The following is a 26,219-nucleotide window of genomic DNA, read 5'->3' on the forward strand; positions in this document are numbered from 1 at the left end:
TTATGCAAATGTTTATGGCTCATTTTTGCTATGCCTAGATGAAGTGACAAGAAATTATTCTTCCTCTTTTCATTAAATACAATTTTTACGTACATTTTATAATGTTTTAAGAATAAAGTAATGGAGATGTATATTTATGGTTCATGAAAGTATATCTTGTTAAAAGTTTTATATTATATACAAACGGTATTGCTTCTTTCAAAGAAAAAAGAAAAAAAAGAAGCAAAACTCACAAGATTTCTTCTTTTATTATTATTTTTTTAAATTATGCCACTTAAACATCCCTAAGAGAGAAGAAAGACAGCGATAGAATTATTCTTTCTTTCACAAAAACATGGCAGCTGAATTTTAATATTTTATAGTTCACCATTATTTAATTCATTAATTTTGTAATCTTGATGAGATTTATAGTAGTTAATGAAGGATATTAAATATTGAGGCTAGTACCTCAGGATTTGTTCTTTTTAACACTCAAATTAAGTTAGCGTGGGATGTATCTTGGAGTTGCCAAAAAAAATTAATATCAGAAAAATTTCTAATATTAAATGCTTGTGAAAATAATTGTAATTGCCAACAAACAAAATTGCTCTTCATTGTGATGCCTTTTAAGAGATGAAAAATATTTCGGCCAAAAAAAATAGAGATGAAAAGTATACAATAAAAACGACGCCGTAGGGATGATGACTGCGCCCCCACAAGCTACAACGGCTAGTTTCAGTTTCAGCCTCAAGTGACCGTTTGGAGCTGGAAAACAAAAGAAGACCACACATTCATATATTCACATTCAGACATCCATAATTCTCGTGAATTTCTCACATTCTTATTGCTATTACATTCAATCTGTCCCCTGCGATCTCCAAGTTTGGATTTTGAAGCATGGTTTACTCATACACACCCACTTACTACTCAACCCTCCACGATTCAATCACCTCTTTGTGCAAAAACCTTCTTCCTTTCGGCTTCAAGAGGCGGCGTTTGCCGGCCTCCTCCTCCGATTGCCGTCTGTCGAGGCTGCAATCCGATAATCTTAAATGGCAGCAAGACTCTTTCCACCAGATGTTGAATCTCATGGGTCTTCACAGAGAAGGCATCCTAGCTCAAAGTGAGGTGTCTGCATTTTCAAATCATTTGCTTGAGACACTTATTGCTTCTCATCCTGATCAAGACCATCCCCTTATACTCAGAGATAAGCTGCTTTTCTTACAGGTAAATCATAAATGTCTCTGTTACAAGCTGAAACTGTAATAATCTCCGCTCACTTTAGATCATATACTGTAAGGATTTGGAAGTGTTTCACTTGGTTGGTGTTTGGATGCAGGAACTGCTTTATGCTAAATGCATATCGGAAGAAGATTATTACGCTTCAAAGAGGCCATTGACAGAGAGACTATCAGTTCAAGGAGCTGAAATAGAAGGAAGTGATGTAATCTCTGGAGGGTCAAGAGATCCAAAAGAGAAATGTTCAGAGCAAGAATGGTCGGTCATTGACTTGAAGGATGAACAATGCTTGATGAACAAGGAGAATTGTAATTCCAAGAACAGGTCAAAGATGAAAGGAGCTGCCTCTGTTTTTAGCTTTGGCTCTTCTCACAAACCCAGAAAGAACAAGACAGAAAAGAGCATATTTGATTCACCATCTTTGCATTTGAATTCAGCCCCACCAAAATTCTCTTGCTCTGTCTTCAAAAATGAATTTGGGTATTCCAAGGAGAACCCCTTCTGGATTGGCGAGTCGAAGAGCCCTAAAAGTGGAGACAAGTCGAAGAGGAAGCCGTTTAGGATTCTGTTTCGGCGGGAGCATAGGGAGGGTCATAGTGCTGAGGAAACACAGGAAAGAACAGACAGATCAACTAAAAAGCAAGGGTTTAGGAAATGGAAGAATAATGATTCTGACGATGAGACAGCTCCATTGCCTCTGAATGAGAGATCCGACAGTGATACCTATTTAGCCTCTTCACAGCTTCTTGTTACAAGATTGCCGGGGGAAGACCTTGACGCCAAGATTATCAACAAGACTCTGCATTCTGATATTTTCATTGATAAGGTTTGGAATCTTTTATCTGGTTGGATTTTTAATCCGTGAGTGAACGAACAATTGACGGCAAAATAATTTCATCAAATTTCCCTTTTATTTTCAGTACAGTCTTATAATTAAAAAACTTCGAACTAGATTTCTGTTCAAAAGATTTCAATTCAATCTTGTCCCCTGTCAACTTCTGTTACTAGATACTCTGAATATAATGAGTCAGACTCAAAGTACTTGAGTATCTTTAGCATGAATCATACATATTTATAATTTAACCAAATTGATCTCTATTAGGACATTTAAACCAATTCATGTGCATGATAAATAGGTTTCTGGAGACAACATCAAGAAGGAGCTGTCAATAATCCAAACAGAACACAGCGCCACAAACCCACATCAGAAATTCTCGTATGTACCCTCTCTTATATGTTACTTGTCTGTTATATTTGCTTAACGGTTGAACAGGATATTCTTCGATTTTTAACAACACAATATGTGGTCACAGTAATTTTACAAGGTGTGACGGGTGTGGAGATGGTGTGTTGCAATCCAAAAACACAGAAAATATGTACAACAACAATACAACAGCAAAACACAATTATTCATTGCAATGGACAACGTTTGAAGATGATGAAAACCTCCACCCAAATCTTTTTGTTCATCAGGATAATTCATTTCACAGAAGCAGCATCAACCCATTTTCTCAGTGAAAGGGAAGAGACGAGAGTTCAGGGAAAACGAAGGCATGTATTTGATACATGACCAAGGCATTCAAGACAAGCAAAGTTCTTTAGAAATGAAGGCTTTTGTAATTACTTTGATATATGTATCTGATAATATGTTGAGATGCAATAGCGCATCATCTGGTAAAACTAAATTGAATTGGGGTTGTGCCAAACACGTATAAATGTACATGGCCTTTATTTTGGAAACATTTTTTTTTTCCTTTTTATTGTAACCTATTACTGTTTGGCCAAATTGCACTATTATCCCCGGGTGATGGAAGACCACCCTTTTCTTTTTACCGTAAGCCTCCATAGCCACCTGAAATCAAGACCACCGAATGCACATTTCAGCCAACGATCAAATCACACGAAAGCTGGACCACTCATGACAGTAAATAAATGGCCATTGAAGCAGGATTGAGCAAGATCTCACCCTGTAACGTGAACTTACTCTTACAACAGTTTAATACATGCCATTGACGTGAGCTAAATGATGTTTATATTTACATTGACGTATGTACTCATTGAGATGGTACTTCTGCGTCAGAGGCAGAAGACTCGTTGGACCCTCCACAAACATTTCCACGACAAAGAGGGCATACACTGTAAAATAAGGGGAAGCAAAAAAAAAAAAAAAAAAGCATTACTTATATATTGGAAATAAGGGAGTAATGAAAAAGAATGAAGGGGAAAAATAATTTCTTAAGAGTTTATTATAGATATTTTTGGAGTCTTTTATAAATTAGTTTTATGATTTCATAATTTAAAAGTAAAACCATTGAGAGTTTTATCCTTAAAAAGGTGGGATTTGCTTACAACAATACATTTGATGGACCTTGAAATTATCATTTTAACAACTAAATTTAGGATGAGAAAATCATGAATCCAATAGTGAAAAGCTCTCCCACTAAGAAGGTAGAGCTCATAGAGCTCATAGCATTATCCTCTCTCGTAAAGATTTAAAAAAAAAAGATTTTTTTTAAAATTATCATTTTAAAAATAATTTCTTAAGAGTTATTGCTAGATTAATGCAATTGTTAATTTTAGATAGTTTTTGCGTCTTTTATAAATTAGTTTTATGATTTCATAATTTAAAAGTAAAGCTACTGAGAGTTTTACCCTTAAAAAGGTGGGATTTGCTTACAACAATACATTTGATGGACCTTGAAATTATCATTTTAACAATTAAATTTAGGATGAGAAATTCATGAATCCAATAGTGAAAAGCTCTCCTACTAAGAAGGTAGAACTCATAGCATTATCCTCTTCTGTAAAAAGTCTATCAATTTTTTTTTTTAAAAAAAAAGGTTGAAAGGACAATACCCATGTATTTCTTTAAGCCACTTGTCAACACATGACATGTGGTACTCATGATTGCATGGAAGAACACGAATTTTGTCTCCTTCCTCATACTCAGCCAAGCATATGTAACATCTGGCAAACAGGTTATGGAGGAAAAAATAGTTAATCACCAAACATAATCTGGAGGAAAAACGAAAACAAAAGAAAATGATCATATCGTAAGAACTTGAGCCATGACAGGCAATTTAGACAAACAAGAACACTTATCCCCTGTGGTACTGCTTGACCTCATTCATGTTCACATATATTTTCTCAAGACTAACGGAACAAAGGAGGCTTACTGTTCAACATCATTGCCATTATCAGCTGTGTCAATCTTTTTGTGACACTTAAGAGGGAAAGATTCTACGATTGATTCAGGTGCTGGGAGAGAGACCATGGAGAGGGCAAGTGATACAGGTTGGCGATGAATTTCATCCAAAACCTACAGAGGATAATTGGTTTTAGTCCACGTCAGACTTTTACAGTCCATTAGCAATTTTGGGTCAAATGAGATTAATCAGGCATGGTCAATTAACAAAATATCATAGTATTACATCACAATAACAAACCAGTGGCTTTATGAGCCTCGATAAAATTTCTTATGTGAAAGCATGAGATTACATGAGACTAAAAATCTAGTTTCCAGTACATAAGATCCTACAAATGACATGAAGTCTTATCACTCCTAAACAATTGCAGACCTAGCATTAAAAAAGTTTTCAAATATATGTTAATTTTAATAAACCAAGAAGTGAATATGCCCAGTTCAGAAAAATATATCCCTGCCTCCCTATCATAGTGAAAAATGTTAAAAAATATATGTTTCAAGAAGCTGAACATAACATAAATAAGGGCCTGCAAAATACAACAATTAGATAAACTAAACTATCAGGAGGCATGACTGTCTAGAGATACAATTGAATTTTATGAAACCATAACAGAGAAAATATTTGAGGATCCTATTTAAAATGTGCTTACCCAGGAATCACATGCTACACTGTCAATAGTATCTTAATCAGTATAAAGAATTGATCTTACAAATTATATTAAAGCTTAAGCGTGGAAAATATAAAGCATAAAAACCAAAATTTAAGAGTCCAACTTCTGTGCAAGAAAAGCATGGATAAGGAGTGGAAAGCTAAAATGAAGGAAAATTATATATTAACAAAAAGCACAGTAGATGAAAGAAGGATAGACCTCAAATAGAGCTTCAGCAAGCATGGCTATTCTAGATATACTTGCACGAGTGCTGGATTCCTCAGCCATCTGTAGAGACTCACATGAGCACATGCCATCAGGGTGGAGTCCTATCGGACAAGAAGGATTCAACCGGCCAATCTCATCAAGGCCACCATGAAGTCTTTCCCAGATCTAAGAAAGAATTAAAAAACACAAATGAAGATATCAAAAGCAAGCAGGAGGAATAAGAATTTAAGGAATTCTATAATCAAAATATTGATAATCACCACAGATCTTGAGTGCCGCATTCGTTCGTTCAACCTGTGAATTCTACTGCCCAAATATCCAGAATCATCCGCAACCCTATCACCTGAGGAATTATTACTCAAATCAAGAAGCCATTGATCTTGAGAACTTGGATCATCAACATCACCAGCTGAGAAGACAATGGTTCGAGAATCACCAAATCTTCTGGAACTACGTCTTGAAAAAGCATCCCAAAATAGTCTTCTACTATCCCTTCTGGCATCATGATCACTAACATCAGCATTGCCACCAGATAAAATGTTGGAAGATATTGCGACAACATCAACATGAAACATACTGTCATTTCCCTGTCCTCTTTCCCTATTGGAAACAAGAAAACCCAAACCTGAAGGTATTGTCTCCTGATGGGTTTCATTTTGAGGCAACTCAGAAGTCACAGGTAAATTGGAAACTTGAGCAAGATGATCCAATTCAGGACTGCGGATAGGTGCAACTGAACGAGGGTGATTCTCAATAGAAATATTATCAGCACTGGAATCTCCTTGCTCTTGAGAGGTTGAGCTCCTTGGATACATTGTCTCACGAGATATTTGAGAAACACCACTAGCCACTGAACCATCAATATTATCGACTGCATCTTTGTTAGCAGAAACATTTACAGAGCCTGGATCTGAAGAGTGCTGTTCTACAAATGTACTAGCTGTGTTGCTAATATCCCTATAAGATTCATCATGACTATGATCAGCACTTACCTGATGAGGAGGAACTAGCTCCTTACTTTCAGACAAGCACTTTGTCTGAAAACTAGTTGAAGCACTTCTGGAGGAACCTTCAACATTTGCAATCTCAATCAACTCAGTTCTGACATCAGATGAGCTTGCGGTTTCAGCATGGGAGCTGCAACCAATTCTAGCTTCTGTACATGATATAGATGAATCCTCAACAACTTTCTGATTTTCATCGCTAAATTCTGTTGCAGAATCTCTCTGCAGTTCATTTGGTTGACCTTCCACCTAAAAAAACAATATAAGCATGCCATGCGTGTTATTAGTCACTCTCTTTAAGCATCTCTAGAGGCCATTGTCGAATTTTTCAAGTATAACACCAAAAAAATATAAGGTTCACGCCTAAATTTTAGTCCATAACCTAAATTTTTGTCATGCTGGAAAGAATGACTGGAACTCTGGACACGTCCCAACATTGATGCATAACAAGATCATGACCAGCCTGCCCTAGGAAGGTCCCTTAAATCTATGGAACAGGTTAAGGGAATACCACAGCTTCTATATACGCGGAGCAAAAGCTGGATTCATAACCTGTAAGCAGCATACTAAATTTTAATTCTTTAGAATACTACATGATGTATCTGACCAGAGATCATTTCCACCCAGAAATTGGAGAGTACAAACCGAAATATACTCTATCGAAACACAACAGAATGTCATTGAGAAACTCTACCGGCTCTCTTTATCTTGACAAAGTATGAATATTATATTATCAGCAGAACGATTATACCCGTTAAGCCAACCAACGGGCAAATTAACAGATTCTTGCTACTCCATTGTGGTATCTAACAAACATGATATGGAATACAATCAAGACGCTACGAACAGATTCATGCACGGAAGATGTTACACGATCATTCCTTTTCTTCAAAAAAAAAAAAAACGAAAATCTCTTCCACCAATAAGTATTTGGGAAAGGGAGATACAATCACAAAGTTGCATCATATAATCGATTCGCCATTTGCATAACAAACAGAACTTGCATATCAATCTTCTTTTCACACATCCAAAAAAATCCACTACATTCAAAAGCCAAATAAGTTTCCCCTTTCAGATGATTGGGAAAAAATGGATCAGACTGCTCAATCCCAAATCTGCCCAGGCTCGTGCATATCCAATTGAAAATGAAAATCATCATTATTAAAGGCAGAAACGAAATAGGTTTTACAAGAAAGCTATGGCAAGGATTGGTACAGCAATGAAATACCTCGTAAGTGGAACGGGAGGCGGAGCCACCGCAGAGGAGGGAGGAGAATCTGAAGCGGTTAGTGCCATTGACTCGGGGGGTGAAAGGGCCAGACCGAGGTCTACTATTGGTCGACCCCATTGTAGGAAGAAAGAAGGAAAGAATGAATGAATGAATGAATGAAAGAGAAAGGAGAAGCAAGCAGGAAGGTGCCAGGAGACAGAGGAGGTGGAAAGGAGAGGCCCAGAGAAGTTGATTCTCGTGATGATGAAGAAGGGAGAAGAGGATGACAATGACGATGATGATGATGGAAGCTGACTTGCGACGAGCCTTCCTTCACTTACAATTATTTCCCCTACTTTCTTACAACTGGGGCAAGAAACATGACACTAAACCATTCTGTGTCTTTCACATTAAATCTAATTTGCATTTTTCTTTAGCAAAAAAAAAAAACCCCTTAAAAATTCAAAATTCATAATATTTGAATATTACAATTCGTATCAAAATATAATCAATCAGGTTATCTATAATCATGGAGATAATTTACATGTTTCTTAGAGACACTGTTCATGATTACAAATAGGTTGACATGGATATAAATTACAACTGTTTGGACTTTTAAAAAGTATAAATATAATTTTAGAAATAATTAATAATAATTTAATGGAATATAATGTGATATATAAATGTTTAAATTCTTGTTTAAAAAATGTCTATGTTTAATATTTGATCATAATTGGACTAAAAGGCAATGATAAAAAGAAAAGATTATTAATTTGTTGAGACTCTCAGTCAGCAAATATCTTTTGCTTGAACGTGAAAATGCAAGGATCCTTTCAACTAAAGTACTGCAATATATTATTTGTTTTAAGGTAATAGTTACTATCAGATCAGCTTGAAAAATTTGTCAGTTTGATTTGCAATATATGACTTTTCTTTCTTAATCTTTTAGTAGCAACGTACTTGCTAAGCAATGTACATCTAACAATTTAAAAAATATTTACTTTTTTTATTAAAAAATATAAAATATTTTTAATCAAATTTTACTTTTAATAAAGTAGTTACCTACTTTTAAACTAACTATATTTTTTTATAATTACTTCTATTAAACACCATATAAAAAATATAAATTCATTTATCAATAAGGGTACTTTAAAAAAAAATAATAATTACACATCAAAAAATTAAAAATGTCTTATATTTTTTAAATTTAATTCTTAAAAAAATACTTTATATTTTTAAACAGACAGAGTACATGACATTTCTTGTGGCATCCATTTTGATCCTCACTGCTTACCAGATCTTTAACATTGTAAAAGATAATTTATATACGCAGAACTCTGTCAAGAGAAGGTTAACAAAAATCATAGTATAATAATTTATAGAAAATAAATTTTCAACGAAATGAGATACTAAGGAGTACATTCTATCAAGTATCAATCATTTGTGACATTGGAGAGACTTCATCTAATTCCTTTCACAGAGTCGGCATCTTTTGTAATATTTGAAAATACTCGTACAAAGCAAAAAGACGAGGGAAAAAACAACGAATTTTTTTCAGGTTAAAACAAGAAAATTAAATAGATGAAGAAACTGACATTTTTGTTTGTACTGCATTCAATGCTTAATTTCAAGTGTTCATGGAATACACACACACAACGATAAATGCATATGACATGTTTACAATTATTGTTTAAGCTGAAATTGACGCACTGGATTAAAAGCAAATCTACCAAAGCTCAATGTGGAAGACACCACAGAGCAGTCTCATAAAACAAGACCGTGTATGAATTTAAATGCAGCCCCGCATTTCGATGGGGGAATGACCAGGACTGTTCAAGTGGCCCAATGGTTCAATATGCCCGGCCTTACTGGAGCCATTCGAGCTCATCCTGCCAGGCACATGTTTTTTCTTTTTCTTTTTTTTTTGTGAATAATATTTATTTGATAATATTATTTTTAGTTTTTGTTTTTGAGAGGGAGAAAATCACCCAAATATACTTACTCAACCACCCATACTTACACTCCTTTCCCGTGGAAAAGAAACTGACACACCACAAATTGCCCATTCTAAGCTCGAACCCACACCATGCATATTACAGGGGGTATTGGTGCCATTGTGTAACAAGGTCATTGGATATTATTTTTAGTTGAGTATTATCATAAACTATATTATTTTTATATTTTTTTAGACATTTCTTTTTATTACAATTTTTATCTCTTTTAAAATTTAAAATTTGTTTTTGAATTAAATATTATATAAAAATAATTGATAATGGTTGATCATATGTAACTAAGAAAAAAGTTACTTCTGATCATAATATTAGTTTTATAAGGAATATATTTTAAATGACAATAATTATATATTTTTTACATTTTTCTAAAAATATTTATATAGATTATATATGCTACAAGCCAAAATTGGCTTGAACTTCACATCGGACAAGGCATGAGCTAAAACTAACCTTGCTTATGTGCAACTTTAATGATGACCAACTCTTAAGGCCACTTTTCTCACTACTTAAGGAATTTGATGCACTCACTTCGCCACTTCCCTCAATGAAAGGCACCTGCAATTTTTAAATTGGCATAAACAGTTATTGTTCCTTTTGTTGATGAAATTCAAACTTGAAGGAGTATGTTGTTACTTGTCTCTATAAAATATAACAAGTGCACAATTGAAAATTAAATACCAAAATAAGAGCTTGAAAGAGTAGTCTAATAGATTTGGCTTGTATTCCCAAGTACTCCATCTAATTGTTTTGCCCAATAAATTAGTAAGTTATAAGTGTTGGAATTGGGGGTGTAGCAGAAGAATAAAAATTTTAAAATTCTCAATTACATTCGTGGATTGAATGATGTTGTTTAAGTTATAATAGATAGAACTTTACCTTTACAATTACAACTTTAAGGATCTTTTTATTTGGATCTAAGAAATTTAATCTCCATAATTAGTTTCTTTTACCAGTATCCACATGAATATCTTTCCTATTATAACAATGCCCATTTGTCCGTCATCGAGCCTTTTTCTCTTAAGTTGAGGGTGGCTCTCTACCTAGCCTCTATCTTATATGAAAGTTGGTTATTTAATTTTTGAAGAGATATTTGAATTTAATAAAGATTGATTTTGAAGATTTGATTTCGTCATCAATCCTTATCTTGAAATTAGATTTAATAGGCTAGTTTAAATTTAGATCCATCCAATAGATTAAATTAAACTATTCTATTTAATCTATTTAAGAGCCAAAAAAAATTAATTTATTTCCATAAATTAAATTTAAGACTTTATCTCATAAATTCAAATTTCAAAACTAGTGTGATATCTTTCTATATTATATTAGTTAATAAATTTAATACTAATATAATATTATAATACACACATATCATATATACACATTATATTATATAATATTAAATTTGAAGTTTATATTATATATATGTATATAAATATGTATTACATAAATACATACACACACGCACATATAAAATTTATTCACCCTAAACTAAAATGTTGTGTTCATTGAATCTAGACGTTATAGCTTAAGTTTGATCGTTATTGTGTGTGACCTTATAGACCCATATAAAGTTGGCAATGAGCCAATAACATCATTAGTCTATAAGTTATAAGCAACCTCTCGCAAGACGTTGCAGCTACCCAAATTATATAGAAATCGGTAATTCGATACAACCCGCAATACAACCATATCACATCTATTTTGTCCCGAGATATTTTGGTCAAGCATGAGGTATGAAAATGTCATCCTCCTTTATGTGACCATTATTATCTCAATCATCAAGTAGACTAACTGTAAAAATGGAAACCTTTTTTCATTATAGCATGGCCATGCATTTTTTAGTCTCACCCATCGAAGGGCCTAATAACATCTCTTAACTAATATGAAGGATAAGTTTCATCTTGACCATTCACATACCTTTTCATGAAATTCACAAAACTCGATCGTAGCCTTTATGACCACTTAGTCAAATGTGACTTTTGATTAAGTCAAAGCTTAGTGATCCCCATATAGGAATTCATAATGAGCTTAGGTCGAAAGGCTTGATGACATGGTTATATATAAGATAAGCTTATAACTTATTCATGCAGCTTTCTCATAACAAATCGGTCCAATATCTTGTACTCTTACAAGTGTCTGTGATTTTGATTCATATTTCCATACATTAATCAAAATCATATTAGTTTTATTTCATCTTTGTTCCCACAAAGATGATTGACGATGGACACTTAAGACAATCGTTATGATTTATCCTATTATATAATTATCATAATGAATATACAAATGATAATAAGGATAAATTCATTATAAATCACAATGTTCGTAATAAAATGATTGGCTTGAGGTACAATTTAGAACAATAAGTAGAATATAGCTTAAGAAATTAATCAACACATAAGAAGGACAAAATAAATTAAGTATATTTTGAAGTAGCTTGTGATGATTATATTTTGACTTCCTGTTTTTGGGGTAATGAAAACTACCAATGGGAGATAAATCTAGTAAAAGAAACTAGTTCCTTACAACATGATAAATTAATATTCAAATTTTTATTATAAAAAGTATCCATATTTAGTGCTTAACTGTACATTGAATAAGATTACATTTAATAAAAAAATACCTATGAATAAAAAAAAAGTGGCAAAAACTAATTTTGTGAATGATCCAACTATATTGAAACAAATGACATGTCTGTGTAAATGAGAAAGTGAGAAACTAAAAAGATGAGCTATTCCTGCCCAAAAAAAGATGAGCTATTGATTTAACTAGTTAAAAGAATTGAATTAGCTTATCTTAGAATCTCAAATTCGAGTCATAGAAGAGGTAATCACATTAGGTAAATACATTGAGGATATTTTTGAATTATCTGTGAGATTGTTAATACTAATAAGAATGGTCTCACACAGGGGGATTCAGGTTAATTTAGACAATAAGTGGTAATATTTTAAGTTTCTTTGAGTATTTACGTGATGAAATAAAAAATGGTGATAAATTGACATGCGCCTAGCGTAATTTAACAGGCAGCGCAAATTAATGCGAAAGAGAAACTTATAAAAACGAACTATTCAAGGAACGAGAAAGCATTAAGCAATAATAGCGAAACCTGACCGAGACATATCCACCAAATATCTAGTGCCTACAATAATAATATCTCACTTTGTCGGTCTATATCTATAAGAATCTCTGGTTCACTAACCATAGGGTTGGGAAATTTCTTTTTTAAACAAGTGCAAAAAAAAAGAGAGAGGCGAGAATTAGATGTAACAATTGTGGTTTTGACACAGACACACACACACGCACACGAAAACGTGGAAGGTTTTTCTCTCAGCAACCGACATTAGCATTAGATGGGGCCGAGGGGAGTGTCCTTGTTATTCATATTCAATTTTTCTCCTCATTATCGTTGGATAAAAAACTCGAACGGTTCTTATTTAGTGTTTGATAAAATTTTAATTTTACATACAAATATATAAATAAATTTAAACTATTAAAATTTGATCTTTTAAAGAATTTAAAATTATAATATTCTATTTATACATTTTATGTAAAAAAAAATCAATGTAACGGTAATAAAGGGAAAAATAATGATCAAAAAATAAATCAAAACCATTAAAAAGCTTTGATGTAGGTCTAATGAAGGGAACAAAAAAAAAAAAAAGAAACTGGAGAGTAAGGGCTTGTTTGTTTTCTAATTTTAAAAACTATTTTTTTTAAAACAGAAACATTTAAAAACTTGTTTGGATAAATGTTTTTCATTTAATTATTTTTAAAACTGTTTTTATTTTTTGTTTTTAAAAATAAAAAATAGAAATAACTTCAAGTTATTTTCATTTCATTTTTCTTATTTTTAAAATACATTACATTTAATTCTTAAAAATTATAGTTACCTTATCGCATTTCTATTATTAATTATTACTATTAATTATTTATAATTATTACTATTAGTTCATTTTTAATTATAAAACTGTTTTTTAATTGATATAATCAAACAAATTTTCATGTTATTTTATTTTGAAAAAAAATTTTAGACAATGTATTACAAAATAATTTTTGAAAATAAAAAACGAGAACAAACAGGCCCTAAGAAAAAAAGAGACCCTCCTCTCTTAGCAATAAATCCCTTGCTTTCTTACCCTCTGAACAAAGACGATGGAGGTAGAAGGAGGTTTGGCTTTTCGAAGAAACTTGGTTACATATAGAGCTAGAAATTCAAACGGATCGAGTTTTATTCGGGCTCAATTAGAATAGGCTTGAATCTGAACAAGTCAGACTTCTCAAAAAGGCTGGCCCGAATATTCAAAATTTATTTTTAAAATTATTTTTAATTAATTTTTTACTTTAAAATTAATTATTTTATTTTTTTAAAAAATATAAAATTTATTTTTTAATACTTAAATGATGTATAGGACTCAAATATATAATATTTTAGTATAAAATGATCTAAAACTTAAAAAATTAATTAATATTTATTATATTTTATATATTTTGTAAAAATAAAAACTTTTTATTCAGGTATTTGGACCAAGTCCGAACCCGATTAGGCTTGGCCCGAACATAAAAATATTATATTTTTTTTAAGTTCAGTCCTAACTGTTTTCAGGCGGGTTCGGACTAGTTTATTGGGTTTGACTTGAATTATTGACTTTAGTTACATGTCAGTCTTGAAGGAAAATCTTTTTTTTTTTAACCTGCAAATATAAGATATTCTTTTATTAAAAATAATCAAATTTAAAATATCATGGGCGTTAAACTTAGACACCTCTCACAAAGGAAAAGTTCTTGGCCATTCACTTTCTCCCATCAAGAGAACAATTAAGTCCTTCGAAAGCCCACTTCAAACTAGCCCATTTCTCAGATTTAGTTATGCAGCCTAATACGCTAGACACGTTCTTAATGCTTTCCCGTAATTATCTCTTACATAACTAGCTAGTTACGCGACCGCAAAACTAACTGCATCCCGTAGTGAGAAATCAGAGTGACCTTTAATATTTTCCCTACAAGTTAATGAATGATTTGAGTTAGTTTGTTAATAAGGCCAATCCAAATAGATAAAATGCTGAATGCTGTTACCGAACGAGGGATTTTTTTACAGGTTACGATCACAGACGGGCAAATAAATAGGTATTCAAAATCAGCACCCAGATTCAATTTGTGGGTATAATTATATATACCCTTTACGAGCGTGTTGCCCACTAAATATATATTTTGCAGTGCCAGCAAGATCTTCAATTCACCTTGATTGCAGCAACTTATTTTTATATATGAAAAATATAATCATTTATCCCTGTAATTTTAATATATTTTAGTATCAGTTTAATTTATGTTTTTTTTTGTTTCTCTGATCCCTTTAGTTTATCCCATCTGCAATATTAATCCTTCTATTTTTAAATGTATCCAAAAGAGCGGCATGACACCAACGATATTATATATACTGACCTGTGACTATTGCTATTACTATGTGTGACGGTAGAATTATGATTCAAATAGATTGAAAACATGAAATAAAATAGGGTGAACAATATTGTTAATATGTTAAATCATAGTTTACCTCAACATAGATTAACCGCGTTCATCTCATCATTTTTTTGGGCACGTTTGAAAATAGAGGAACTAACTATTCAGACGAGATAAATTTTTGGAAGGATTTGGAACCATAAAAAAACTATAAGAAACTATGTCAAAACATGCTTATAAGGATGAATAGTTATGTTTTTCTTTTTATAATAAAAACACTGTAAGAAACTGTGTCAAAACATGCTTACAAGGATGAATAGTTACGTTTTATATATAAATATATATAAGAAGGTGGTGGTCCAGTGGTAACTAGGTGACGGTGGACGGCTAGCCGTTGATCTATTTCTGTCGGCCGAAAGGTGGGTTGCCATCGTCAACGAAGGTGTCGGCACAGGTGATCAGGGTCGTAATTTGGAACAGTAGCAGTAATAGATTTTATAAATCTCTTATTAACAAGCCTTATTATATTCACTTCAAAAGTTAAACTAGCCTTCACCACTAAGTAAAGTTTAGATTCTTGTTATTTATCATTATTTATTTGATGTTATTTTTTGTGATGTAGAGACATCCAAGAATTGTAGGTACTCAACTACCAAGGAGAAAGCATGGGGATTGACTAGCAGTTGGTTAAAAATGTTTCTGTTTTTGCCTTCCAGAACACACAGCACGGACCATGTTCTTACGCCTTATCCATCATCCATCATCCATCAATATCTTATATAAATAGACAGCGCCAGCTAGCTTCACACCATATCCACATCTTCCATTAGGAGAAGATATATAGAATATAGAGAAGAAGATTCAGAGAGGAGCTCGCTAGTTAGTTAGCAAAGATGCACAATCCTCCACCACCAGGCGGTCCAGGCCCTCACCACCACCCGCCAGGGCCGCCGGGACCTCCCAATCCCGGCCCTCCTCCTCCTCCCGGCCCCCAGCCACCTCCGCCCGGCCCCGGTGCCCCTCCTCCTGGTGGTCCTGGGGGACCAGGCGGCGGACCGCACCACCAACATGGACACCACCATCACCCTTGAGTGAGCGGCATGCACCGGGATGTATTAAATAAGTATGGAACCATATTCTCATGTGGTGGCAAAACCCTAGCCTTATGTATGTTTGGTGTGCCTTTTTTTTTTTTTGAAATGTTAGCGGCTTGTTTTCCGGCGTGTATCTGTGACTCTGGTGTGTGTACCAGTTTTATGGTGGCACCTGCATATATTGAAGTAAATAAAAATGTCATCATATATCAGTGCCATATTTTCCTTAATTACCGGCCACTGTCTCTGTGTGTGTGTGTTTTGGCCGTTTTTCCATATATCAATCTGATCTCTCTTCTCTTCTGTATATATATATTCCATACATTTGCAGTATGCGAACAGTTTCTCTCTCTCTCTCCCCCTCCTTCAATCACTCATCGTGATCGGAGTTTTGCTATTGAAGTACTTGAGCTTCACTCCACGTCAAATCAGTTAATATCGGTGGGACTCTAAATGAGTAAAAATATATTAATGCGGGGAGTGAAATTCTAGTTTCAAATTCATGGGGAATGTGATTTGTTTGGTGGAGAATTATTATTATTTTCTTGTGGCCAACCAAAAAAAAAAAAAAAAAGGTTTACGTTATATGCTTGTACTCTCCCTGTGTGGATACTACAAGATAATAATAATGGTAATAAACGAGCTACGGCCTTTTGCCCATTTCAAAAATGAAAACCTAAATTAACCTGGATTATTTATGTGTCTGGTCAGATCATTTCAACAAGAAGACGAGTGGCCTATTCATCAACAAATGATATGATTCTACCAACATTCCAAGTTCTTTGTAGCATCTCATATGTTTTCGTTCTGAATTTGACACAGTCATACTCTACATTTATCTTCTTCCCACCTGGAAAAATGGAAAGGTAAAGCCTATTTGTGTCTGAAGCCTTGAACGACAGAGGGGGTGGCGATGATATTGTAATATATTATTATTGTTTTGCCCCTCTGAAATAGTGGGTGATTGCAATTTCCAACGGTAGATACAATTTATAATTTGGTTCTTTTCTTTTTGACAAAATAACAACTTCAATCTTGTGAATTTGATGCATCCAGTTCATGCCTCTGTGCTCTATAATCTAATGTTTCAAATCATTCTATCCTGTAATTGTTGGAAAGCCCAAGTATGAATGTATAATTAATGTATAATTACACCAAATTATTATAATCTGAATAACAGATTCTTGTGCATGTTTGATTCCACTTGATCTTGAGTTCTTGTACTACTCTACTTCTATAACTAGGATTTGAGGAAGTACATTGCTGGATGTTAAATTAAAATAATTTACATATAATATTTATTATCACGTTGTTTTTAGTAGGCAACAGTATCTTTTTTGTTTTAAGGAGAATTTCATTTAGAATCTCTAAACACAAAAATTTACACTACAAATCCAATAGAATTTAAAGATGCACTGCATGCTCAAGAGCCTTTCTTGCAAATTGTTGTGGACAAAAAGACACAATTGTCCTTGTTTTAAGGGCATGTTCATTATATGCACAACACAATATTCATAAATTTTCAACACAACGTTTATAAATGCACGACACATCTGATGGATATGGTTTAATTAACTTGAAGTGAAATCATAGTTTGAGTCGTGTTCAAAAATATTATTCTTAAGAGCTATTCTATCCCCATCAGATTAATGATGCAACAATTTTTTAAGATTAAATAGACTTTTTTTATTAGAAGCATGGGCACAAAACAACAAGAATTCATAGATAAACTCAAATAATTACACAGTGAATCAATAGGATAGAAGAGGAGATAAATGTTGAGAGTATCAAGGTTCTTTTTAAACTTATAGCAAGAACTATTTTTTATAGGCAGACGTCATAATGATAAACAATAAAACCATTTTAATCATAATTTGAAAAAAAGTTTTCAAATAATAAAGCTGTTTAAATTATATGTTACAAAATAATAAATAGACTTACATAATACTTAATATCATTAATTAATAATAATTTCTTTTGAAATACTTAAAAAATATTTTATAATATCCAACAATGTAGACTTGCAACATCAGCACAACATAAAGTTTATAATGAACAATAAACTTTTGTCAAAACAACATACTTCAAGTTAATATCTATCAGATGTGTTGTGTATTCATGAACATTGTGTTAAGAATTTATAGACATTATATTACATATATATGGACATTCTATTGAGAGAGGGGCAAATGCATCTTTTCACCCATGACAAAATTTGCAAGAAAGGCTTCTTAAACTTGCGGTGCAAATTTTTACATTTTGAAGGCCTCATGCGAGATTATTTCATTGTTTAATCATATTTTTTACTCTAAAAACTTATGATAAATATTTTTTAATATATTCTATATTAATATATACAATAAAATCAATATTAAAATAAATTATTTATAAGTCTCAAATAAATAGTATAGGCCCTTCTTTCTTGTCAATTAATTAAGCATCCTATATAGAAAATAATTTTTTTGATTTAATATCTATAAAATGATAAATATGGATTTCTCTCCAAGCATCCTCTCCCTCTTTCCCCTGAATTTGCGCACCAAGCAGTGCATACCCGCTGGCGGGTGTTGTTGACGGCAAGTCACTTCACCAGTTTCGGAATCGGTCGGGGCAAGCAAAAGGTTTTGACTTTTCGCCTGAAAATTCCCTTTCGCGACTCCTTCCCTTCGTCAAGTATTTCCAGTACCTATACGAATCCGTTCAGCAACTCTGCTTTCGTATTGAAAGAGTTTGGGACGAGGCTTGTTATCACAGATCGCTTGTTTGCTGCTTGTCTTTCTGTCTGTTCGCGGCGCTTGGAAAAATATTGTCTTCTTCGGCAAGCAAAAAAGGGGAAAGAAAATTGCAGCAGATTTCATGCCAAACGTTATGCTACAGTTGATTGGTACAATTCCTGTCCCAATCTTTGAATCATCCTTTGCATCTCGGAGATCGTGGGTTGTCTGATTCGGATTATTTGTGTGAAAGAACAAATAAATTTTGCTTTTATGCTACCTTTTTAATAGTCGATCCCCGATGAATAACGATGCCGCCCCAGATTTCGAGTCTAGCTCCAGGTTTGACTCTCTTCCCAAGCCTCAGGCCCCCCCCACAAAACCCTACTTTTTCACCAAATCTTAGTTCTTGTTATCACATTCCTTGCTTATGCTTCCTTCCATGCCTCCCGAAAGCCTCCCAGCATCGTGAAGAGTGTTCTGGGACCCACGATTATTTCCAATTCGACTCAAGGTTCTACCATTAGTCCCGGCGATACAGGTTGGCCTCCATTTGATGGAGCCAGGGGGACTCACCGTCTTGGCGAGCTGGATCTCGCTTTTCTATCTTCCTACGCCGTTGGCATGTTCGTGGCAGGTCATGTTGGCGATCGGATTGATTTGAGATTGTTCCTTGTATTTGGGATGATGAGTAGTGGCATTTTTACAATACTTTTTGGCTTAGGCTACTGGTTTGATGTTCATGTGCTGGGGTTTTTTATTGGAGTTCAAATTGTTTGTGGATTGTTTCAGTCAATAGGGTGGCCTTGTGTGGTTGCAGTTGTGGGTAATTGGTTTGGAAAATCAAAGAGGGGCTTGGTAATGGGGGTATGGAGTTCACATACCTCGGTGGGGAATATCATTGGTTCCATTGTTGCCTCTGGAGTGTTAGAATTTGGATGGGGTTGGTCCTTTGTGGTGCCTGGACTTCTTATCATTTGTGTGGGGATGTTGGTGTATTTGTTTCTTGTTGTGAGTCCGGAGGATATGGGATTTGTGCACTCTGTGAGTGAGATTGAAATGAACGTAGAAACAGGTGGAGTAGAGAATGTGCCAAAAATGGAAACAGAGCACGCAAAACTACTCGATCCTGATGATTCAGATTCTTCATCTGCTATTGGATTTTTTGAGGCATGGATGTTACCTGGGGTGGCTGCATTTGCCTTTTGTCTTTTTTTCTCTAATCTGGTGGCTTACACTTTTCTCTATTGGTTGCCCTTCTACATTAGGCACACAGGTAATTGCTTTTATGTGCTGATATATCAGTTTTGACATATATTTTATTTGTCTTTTGTCTCGCTTATTATTAGTATCTGCACATTATTAGTTTGACAGATTCTTAGATTTGGTTTGTGGAAGATAGATATCATTATGTTGACCTAACTATTTTTAAAGCTCGAACATTTATGTTTTACTGAAATGTGTGTGTAAAATGTTCAATTTTTTTAAAAAGTAGTTATAATTGACTTGGATGCTTAGATAATATTTCTTTTATAGATTGATACCTAAAATTGCTTCGATCCTTTTTCCTAAAGTCTTTTCAATGTTAACCACTAGGATACAGAGATGTTAAATAAGTAAACCCCCCAGTCTGCCTTTCTGATTACATTTCCTGTGATGTAAATATGCTATTTTCTTCATTGCTAATCTAGTCTGGTTTTCATTTTTAGCTGTTGCGGGTGTGCATTTATCTAAAAAATCTGCTGGAATACTCTCAACAATATTTGACATTGGAGGAGTTCTTGGTGGAGTTATGGCTGGTTTCATTTCTGACATGATTGAAGCTCGGGCCATTACTTCTATTTTATTCTTGTTTCTATCAATTCCAATACTGGTTCTCTACCGGGTTTATGGGAGCCTCTCCATGCTTATTAACATTGTGTTGATGTTTCTCTCTGGCTTTTTGGTGAATGGTCCATATGCACTTATCACAACTGCTGTGGCTGCCGATCTGGGTACACAGACCTTGAATCAAGGGAATTCACGAGCACTGGCTACTGTGACTGCAATCATAGATGGTACTGGTTCTGTTGGAGCTGCTCTCGGTCCACTTTTGGCAGGATATATTTCTACCAGGGGATGGAACAGTGTCTTCTTTATGCTAATTTTGTCTATTTTCCTTGCTGGCTTGTTCCTAGTTCGTGTGGCAAGAACTGAGATCAGAGATAAGATGAATGCAGGAAAATGATTTTGGAAATAGAACAGTAGATATACAAATTTTTTAATTTAGGTTAGGGCTGCCATTGGTGTTTTAGATGCTGTAGAAGTCACGGGATATGAAATATAAACTGAGATCGTTACCATTCAACTTTGTATTATTTACTCATTCTTTGTTCACTGATACAAAAGAAATGTACAAGATTGGTTGATTTGATTTAAAATGGTTAAATTGAAGAGTGATTATATTATACTACTTGATCCACAGTACTCTCTCGCTCTCTCTCTGGGATAACATGACAGTCTGTGATGCTCCAACATTATGCCTGAACTGTTTATCCGGCATAGTTTGGGTTACTAACACTGCCCATTTTATCTGATTAGTGACTGATCTTAATCATACTGCTCTGTGTTGACCTGGATCAACACCTTGACTGGTACAATCTTGTGAAGTTAAATGGAGGAGTAACATTTTCAACATTAAAAACTGTTTACTAAATATCGGCTAATATCAATATTCAGCTCTCTTAAGAGAGAAGGCAAAAAAGGGGGGGGGGGGAGGGTTGGGGAGATTGGTCTGACTGATTCTAGTTTAAAAAGAAATTTAAGATTACGGGTGTATTTAAATATCCCATCATGAACGACTCATGAATTCCTGTTTTGGGGGAAAAATTTTCCTCAACATTTCAATTTTTTTTTTAACACTACTTAGCTTCTAAAACTTTATTGTGAGAAAAACTAATAGAAGTTCCATTTGATAATCAATTATTTTAAAACTCTCTAATAATCAATTTTTTCCAATTAAAAACCAAGCATAGCCTACTACAACCTGGTCTATTAATAAACTTTAAGGAGAACAAGTAAATCATAAATATAATTTCTCGTCATAGATGAGTTTCATTGCGTTCCTTTACATATTATATCCTAGCTTGATTTGATCCAATCTAAACCAATCTTGGCATTTCCAAACAAGACGTACAATCCTGCATGAAAGGCCACATATCTTAATAGAAGAAGCTTGGTAGATAAACAATTATTTTACAATGATTTAATTTTGAACCCGTGAAAAATATTGTTACAGTACTTATTTCTGTGCATTACGTCTCAAATATAGATTATCATCCTCTTGAACATTGCGCTCTGGCTTTCCCATTAACAGGAAAGAATAATCACAAGGCTCTATGAATTTTATTACATTTTCAATGCCTTCCCATTAACAGGAAAGAATAGTCTCAAATACAGGGTGAACATCATTCATATCATGTGGAGATGCAGGGGAGGCATATTTTGTGTGTGTGATAAATTAATATATTTACACAGTCGCATCTCCCAAAAAAAAAAAATTCAGCTATATCACAGACCAAAAAAATATCCTATCCTCCTAAGGAGGACTTGAGATTCTGAAGTCCCTCAGCAGATATGCTTCTCTTAACTCTCGACCTCTCAACCACCACTGGTGGCGGTGGTTCTGAGTGAAAACACACCATCACAACTGTTAAATTATCTGTTGAATCTCTCTTTATGGCTTCCTCCACCATCTCTTCACAGCATCGTCTCACATCATTGTGTTCTCGAAGCCTCCTCCTTGCAAAATCTACAGCATTTTGGTTGCTGAAAACATCCCAGATTCCATCACTTCCAATTATCAAAAACTCATCTTCTTTGGTCAGTGTGATTCGTTTGAGTTCTGGCTCAGCACTCAAGGGTCCTCCTCTTTCACTCGTTTCCTTCAAGCCCTCGAGATGCCAGTCGCCTATCGCCCGTGTGACACCTAACTGGCCATTCAGATAATCGTCATCGATGAATCCACCGAGGGACTCAACTCTCTTCCTCTCTTTCATGCATAATGGCTTATGATCTTTGGACATTTCTATTGCCCTTCCACGTCTGGACAAAACAGCCCTGCAGTCTCCAGCATTGGCCACAAGCAAAGACCTGTACAAAACAACGATCTATGTATTCAAAACTCCGATTTTAAAAATCTAGTTACAACAGTTAGACAATATAATATTATATCATTGGACACCTGTCCTTTTGCTTTTATATCATGTAAGCACAGTCCACAAACATGGGATGGAAATTTACGCCGTGTTTTGAGAGGGCAAGAAGAATGGAGACAGGTGCTTACCTCCCAAAAATAATTGCAGTAAATGCGGTTGTACCAGAGGACAAGGAAGACCCAAGAGAGCATGTCTCTGCAAATTCAGCATCTGTCCGTAAAAATGACCTGGTGACCACCTTCTCTAGTTCCACAGGAAAATCAGCATCCTCAATAATAACTCTTGGAAGCTGATCGCGGGCGAACACTGCAGCACTCTCCCCTCCATGTCCGTCAAATACCTGTGCATCAAACCATTTTCAATTTACATGTTGAAATCTCAATAATCGAATGCATATCCTCCTTCATTTAAGATGAACATTCTTCATTTTACATCCTCGTAAAAGCTTCTGTATAAAATAAATTAATTGTTTCCATCCCAGAAATATGGACTAACTCCTTAATTTGGTGCTCTTAATTTAGTACCCTGATTATGTATTCTCAACATTTTCATCCCTCTATCTTTTAAAAGCACAAGTTGAACTTGTCAATTTTGTCCTATAAATGAAGGAAAATAATTGGAAAATTAATTATCAAGGGACTAAATTGAGAGAGTTACACTTTGGAAAACCAAATTGACAAATTAAGAATCTTTCAGGGAAAAATATAGTAATTTACTTCATAAAGCTTCCTTACATATATTGATATTATGAAACAGGCAGAACTCATTTCATCACTCCATACTTAAGAATCGCTGTGCAATTACAGCTCCAGAGATTATAAATTTCTAATAGCATTGGATAAGAAGTCAAGAACATTCAGTAGCTTTCAACCTAACACTAAATTTAAGGTCACTGATCACACATTAAACATTTCTTCTCAATAAAAATTTAACATGAAGATACCGTTTGACAACACAATACTCCATTATTGATTACTTAAAAAGTCCTTCACATGTCATAATTGAAACAAGAAATCTGTTTTTGCTTTCCAGTCCCCTATTTAGTGATAGATCAAGGATTGTTGAAACGGTTTTGTATGCTATCAAAACCAGGACATTAGCAGAAGAGTTAAAATTGAAGTTCATGACCACAACATGGGTTAGATGGCTTACCCCATAAAAGGAAATAACTTCCTCACTGAGTACATCACAACCAAACTTCTTTCCCAAGTCTCCAATGCAGATGTGAGTATCTTCCATGTAAGGGCGAGCTCCGATATCTGAACACTCTCCAGATCGCAGAGCAGGGACAAAGTTCATCTGGTTCTGTTTTTTGTCTGCAATCACTGTGTCCTCATTTATGCTTTCCAGCTGAAAAGCAGTTTGTATCAATCATCTCAGCAAAGGTATAATTATAAAGAACACCAACAAATTATGCCATCATTAAGAATCAATAACACATCCAACAACCAATGTCTGTCCCAAAGTTGTAAGCTTTAATAATTAACAGTCAATAGTACCAGCTAGTTTTTGACAATCAAATCTGAGGAATTTTGTGATCTTTATTTATAAACCGTAGATCAGACTGTTCTCACACGACTCTATAACAAGAATAGGAGACAGCCAAAGTTTTGTGACGTTTGACCTGAAAGTAAAAGATAGAAATCATGTATCTCATTCATATTTCATTTTCATAGAAGGCTTTTTTAAGGAAGAGATAAGAAGCATGAAACAAAGGGAAGAATAGTCCTATATATGGACGAAAACAAATAATAGTTAAAAAACAATGCAAAATTCAAAACGTAAGTAGAAAACAGTCTATAACTTGACCCATAAAAAAGGTGAAAAAAACTAAGAGAATGAAAAGGATATAGTGAAAGGCGAGGAAACACTTTTCACCAATGTCCAATCCAAACTAACAGTAAATTGTAAAAAACGGAACAATTCTACATCAAAGATGCAGCAGCAGTAGCAGCAGATGATTTGGAGGACAAGTTCAAAGATTACAGGGCCAGAATAAACGCTAATTCAAAACAATTTCGAATTTCAGAGAGTAGATACAAAAAGCTCGTTTAATAATACAAAAAGAAACACAAACAATGAATAGAGAGAATAGCCAACAGAATAGAAGCCTCAGGGCAAAGAAGACAACAGTAAAAGCCAGAAGACCCATGTATAAGAGAAGAAATAGGCCTAGCATGAAGGAAAAACTTGAAAAGAAGCCGTTTCTACACAGAAGACAAAGAAAACCCAACATGACTCACCGGAAATGAATTCCCAACACTGAAACTCCGATCGCCGGGAGTTCTAAAAGGAGGTTCCTTTTCCATGTGGGTATTCATGAGGTCACAATGCAAAGACCAAGACCTCCTATCATCTGGGTTTTCCATATCGGGGCCAACTTGCTCGGCGTCCTGCAAACACATAGTGACACAAGAAGCAGTCGGTGATGGTGGTAGTGGTTCGGCTCAGCGGCAACTTAGTGTTGTTGTAGGCACAAAAAGTAGTAAACTTTGATGGAATTTTGTGGCTTACGGGGAGAGAGAAGATTCTGAAAATAAGTTGGAAAGAAGGACGTGAAACGCTGTGAGCATAACTAGGTATATAGCATTGTCGTCAGTGGAGACAGTGAAAGGAGAACGGGAGCCGTTAAGTTCCAGATTTTTCTATGAAAGCGTGGCTCAAAATTAGTTGGTTGGGCCACAGTATTATAAGGAAACAAAATACCCTATCTCATACACGTCTCCTACTTTCATCCTTTCATTTCAGGGTTTGCTTTGCAAACTCTGTGGTTTTCCTGTGCAGTGATACATCACACTAACCATTCGTTGAAAGTTGATCTCAGTGGAAAGGATTATAAATTTCATATTCAGCTAATATTTTAACTGGTTCAATAAAATTTATTTTTTATTATTAATTTAATTATAGTTTGACCATAATTTTATTCATTAATCTTTAAATTAATGCTTTAACAGGTTTAATGATTGATTCAATTTTGAATATTTTCCTATAAACACTTAAATGTGTAGTCTTGGATTTAAACCTGTGTAAATGTAGAAAAAATGACTTGAAAAAAATATTTAAATAGACCCAACAATACTTAAATTTAACCTAATTAGCTATATTATATATATATATATAAAGTGAGGCATCCGCACTTGTAAATTTTGACTTTGGATGTATGAGTGTGTATTGGAGTAATCCCTAATGCCCAAAAAAAAAAAAAACAAGAAGATAGAGTTAAATTTTAATAAG

General features: G+C 34.2%; 4 protein-coding genes across 12 annotated transcripts; 2 read left to right on the forward strand and 2 right to left on the reverse strand.

The window, feature by feature from the left end:
• The first annotated feature begins 806 nt into the window (after window positions 1–806).
• On the forward strand, window positions 807–2,958 carry LOC129320230 (uncharacterized). Its single transcript, XM_054965556.1, has 4 exons — window positions 807–1,206; window positions 1,319–2,044; window positions 2,355–2,434; window positions 2,532–2,958. The coding sequence occupies exons 1-4, from the start codon at window positions 877–879 to the stop codon at window positions 2,734–2,736; spliced, it is 1,341 nt and encodes a 446-aa protein (XP_054821531.1). The 5' UTR covers window positions 807–876; the 3' UTR covers window positions 2,737–2,958.
• LOC129320229 (uncharacterized) lies at window positions 2,813–7,867 on the reverse strand. 7 transcript variants are annotated; one of them, XM_054965553.1, is made up of 8 exons: window positions 7,534–7,867; window positions 5,562–6,554; window positions 5,293–5,466; window positions 4,395–4,537; window positions 4,075–4,185; window positions 3,871–3,914; window positions 3,259–3,354; window positions 2,813–3,070 (listed from the first exon to the last, which is right to left on the reverse strand). In XM_054965553.1, exons 1-8 carry the CDS (start codon window positions 7,651–7,653, stop codon window positions 3,048–3,050), a joined length of 1,704 nt encoding a protein of 567 aa, XP_054821528.1. In that variant the 5' UTR covers window positions 7,654–7,867; the 3' UTR covers window positions 2,813–3,047. The 7 variants fall into 7 exon arrangements, 5 of the variants coding, with proteins under 5 accessions (XP_054821528.1, XP_054821525.1, XP_054821526.1 ...); XM_054965550.1 differs by having other exon boundaries at window positions 3,203–3,354; XM_054965551.1 differs by having other exon boundaries at window positions 3,185–3,354.
• Window positions 7,868–18,577: 10,710 nt separating this feature from the next.
• LOC129319428 (putative glycerol-3-phosphate transporter 5) lies at window positions 18,578–21,238 on the forward strand. The gene is given in 3 exon segments (XM_054964493.1): window positions 18,578–19,154; window positions 19,156–20,065; window positions 20,499–21,238. Coding segments are annotated over 3 exon segments (1,482 nt in total). The 5' UTR covers window positions 18,578–19,100; the 3' UTR covers window positions 21,017–21,238.
• Window positions 21,239–22,151: 913 nt separating this feature from the next.
• Window positions 22,152–25,633, reverse strand: LOC129320096 (probable protein phosphatase 2C 27). 3 transcript variants are annotated; one of them, XM_054965280.1, is made up of 5 exons: window positions 25,500–25,633; window positions 25,229–25,378; window positions 24,138–24,335; window positions 23,114–23,325; window positions 22,152–22,920 (listed from the first exon to the last, which is right to left on the reverse strand). In XM_054965280.1, exons 2-5 carry the CDS (start codon window positions 25,352–25,354, stop codon window positions 22,359–22,361), a joined length of 1,098 nt encoding a protein of 365 aa, XP_054821255.1. In that variant the 5' UTR covers window positions 25,355–25,378; window positions 25,500–25,633; the 3' UTR covers window positions 22,152–22,358. The 3 variants fall into 3 exon arrangements, with proteins under 3 accessions (XP_054821255.1, XP_054821257.1, XP_054821254.1); XM_054965282.1 differs by lacking the exon at window positions 25,500–25,633 and adding an exon at window positions 24,485–24,609 and having other exon boundaries at window positions 25,229–25,366; XM_054965279.1 differs by having other exon boundaries at window positions 25,229–25,633.
• Window positions 25,634–26,219: the final 586 nt, after the last annotated feature.

The sequence above is a fragment of the Prosopis cineraria genome, unplaced genomic scaffold (genome assembly GCF_029017545.1).
Source record: "Prosopis cineraria cultivar Desert tree isolate PC_DT_omini unplaced genomic scaffold, ASM2901754v1 PC9, whole genome shotgun sequence".
In the NCBI taxonomy this organism is placed as follows: domain Eukaryota; kingdom Viridiplantae; phylum Streptophyta; class Magnoliopsida; order Fabales; family Fabaceae; genus Prosopis; species Prosopis cineraria.

Bases quoted from the DNA above. Each gene is read 5' to 3' on its own strand.
- LOC129320230 (XM_054965556.1), top strand. From the start codon at position 877: ATGGTTTACTCATACACACCCACTTACTACTCAACCCTCCACGATTCA. The intron at 1,207-1,318 runs GTAAATCATAAA...GTTTGGATGCAG, and splicing joins ATAAGCTGCTTTTCTTACAG to GAACTGCTTTATGCTAAATG. The intron at 2,435-2,531 runs GTATGTACCCTC...ATGTGGTCACAG, and splicing joins AACCCACATCAGAAATTCTC to TAATTTTACAAGGTGTGACG.
- LOC129320229 (XM_054965550.1), bottom strand. From the start codon at position 7,653: ATGGGGTCGACCAATAGTAGACCTCGGTCTGGCCCTTTCACCCCCCGA. The intron at 6,555-7,533 runs GTATTTCATTGC...TTGTTTTTTTAG, and splicing joins CCTCCCGTTCCACTTACGAG to GTGGAAGGTCAACCAAATGA. The intron at 5,467-5,561 runs GTGATTATCAAT...ATTCTTTCTTAG, and splicing joins TGCGGCACTCAAGATCTGTG to ATCTGGGAAAGACTTCATGG.
- LOC129320096 (XM_054965279.1), bottom strand. From the start codon at position 25,390: ATGTGTTTGCAGGACGCCGAGCAAGTTGGCCCCGATATGGAAAACCCA. The intron at 24,336-25,228 runs GTGAGTCATGTT...ACTGCTTTTCAG, and splicing joins GTGTTGGGAATTCATTTCCG to CTGGAAAGCATAAATGAGGA. The intron at 23,326-24,137 runs GTAAGCCATCTA...TTTGATGCACAG, and splicing joins AAGTTATTTCCTTTTATGGG to GTATTTGACGGACATGGAGG.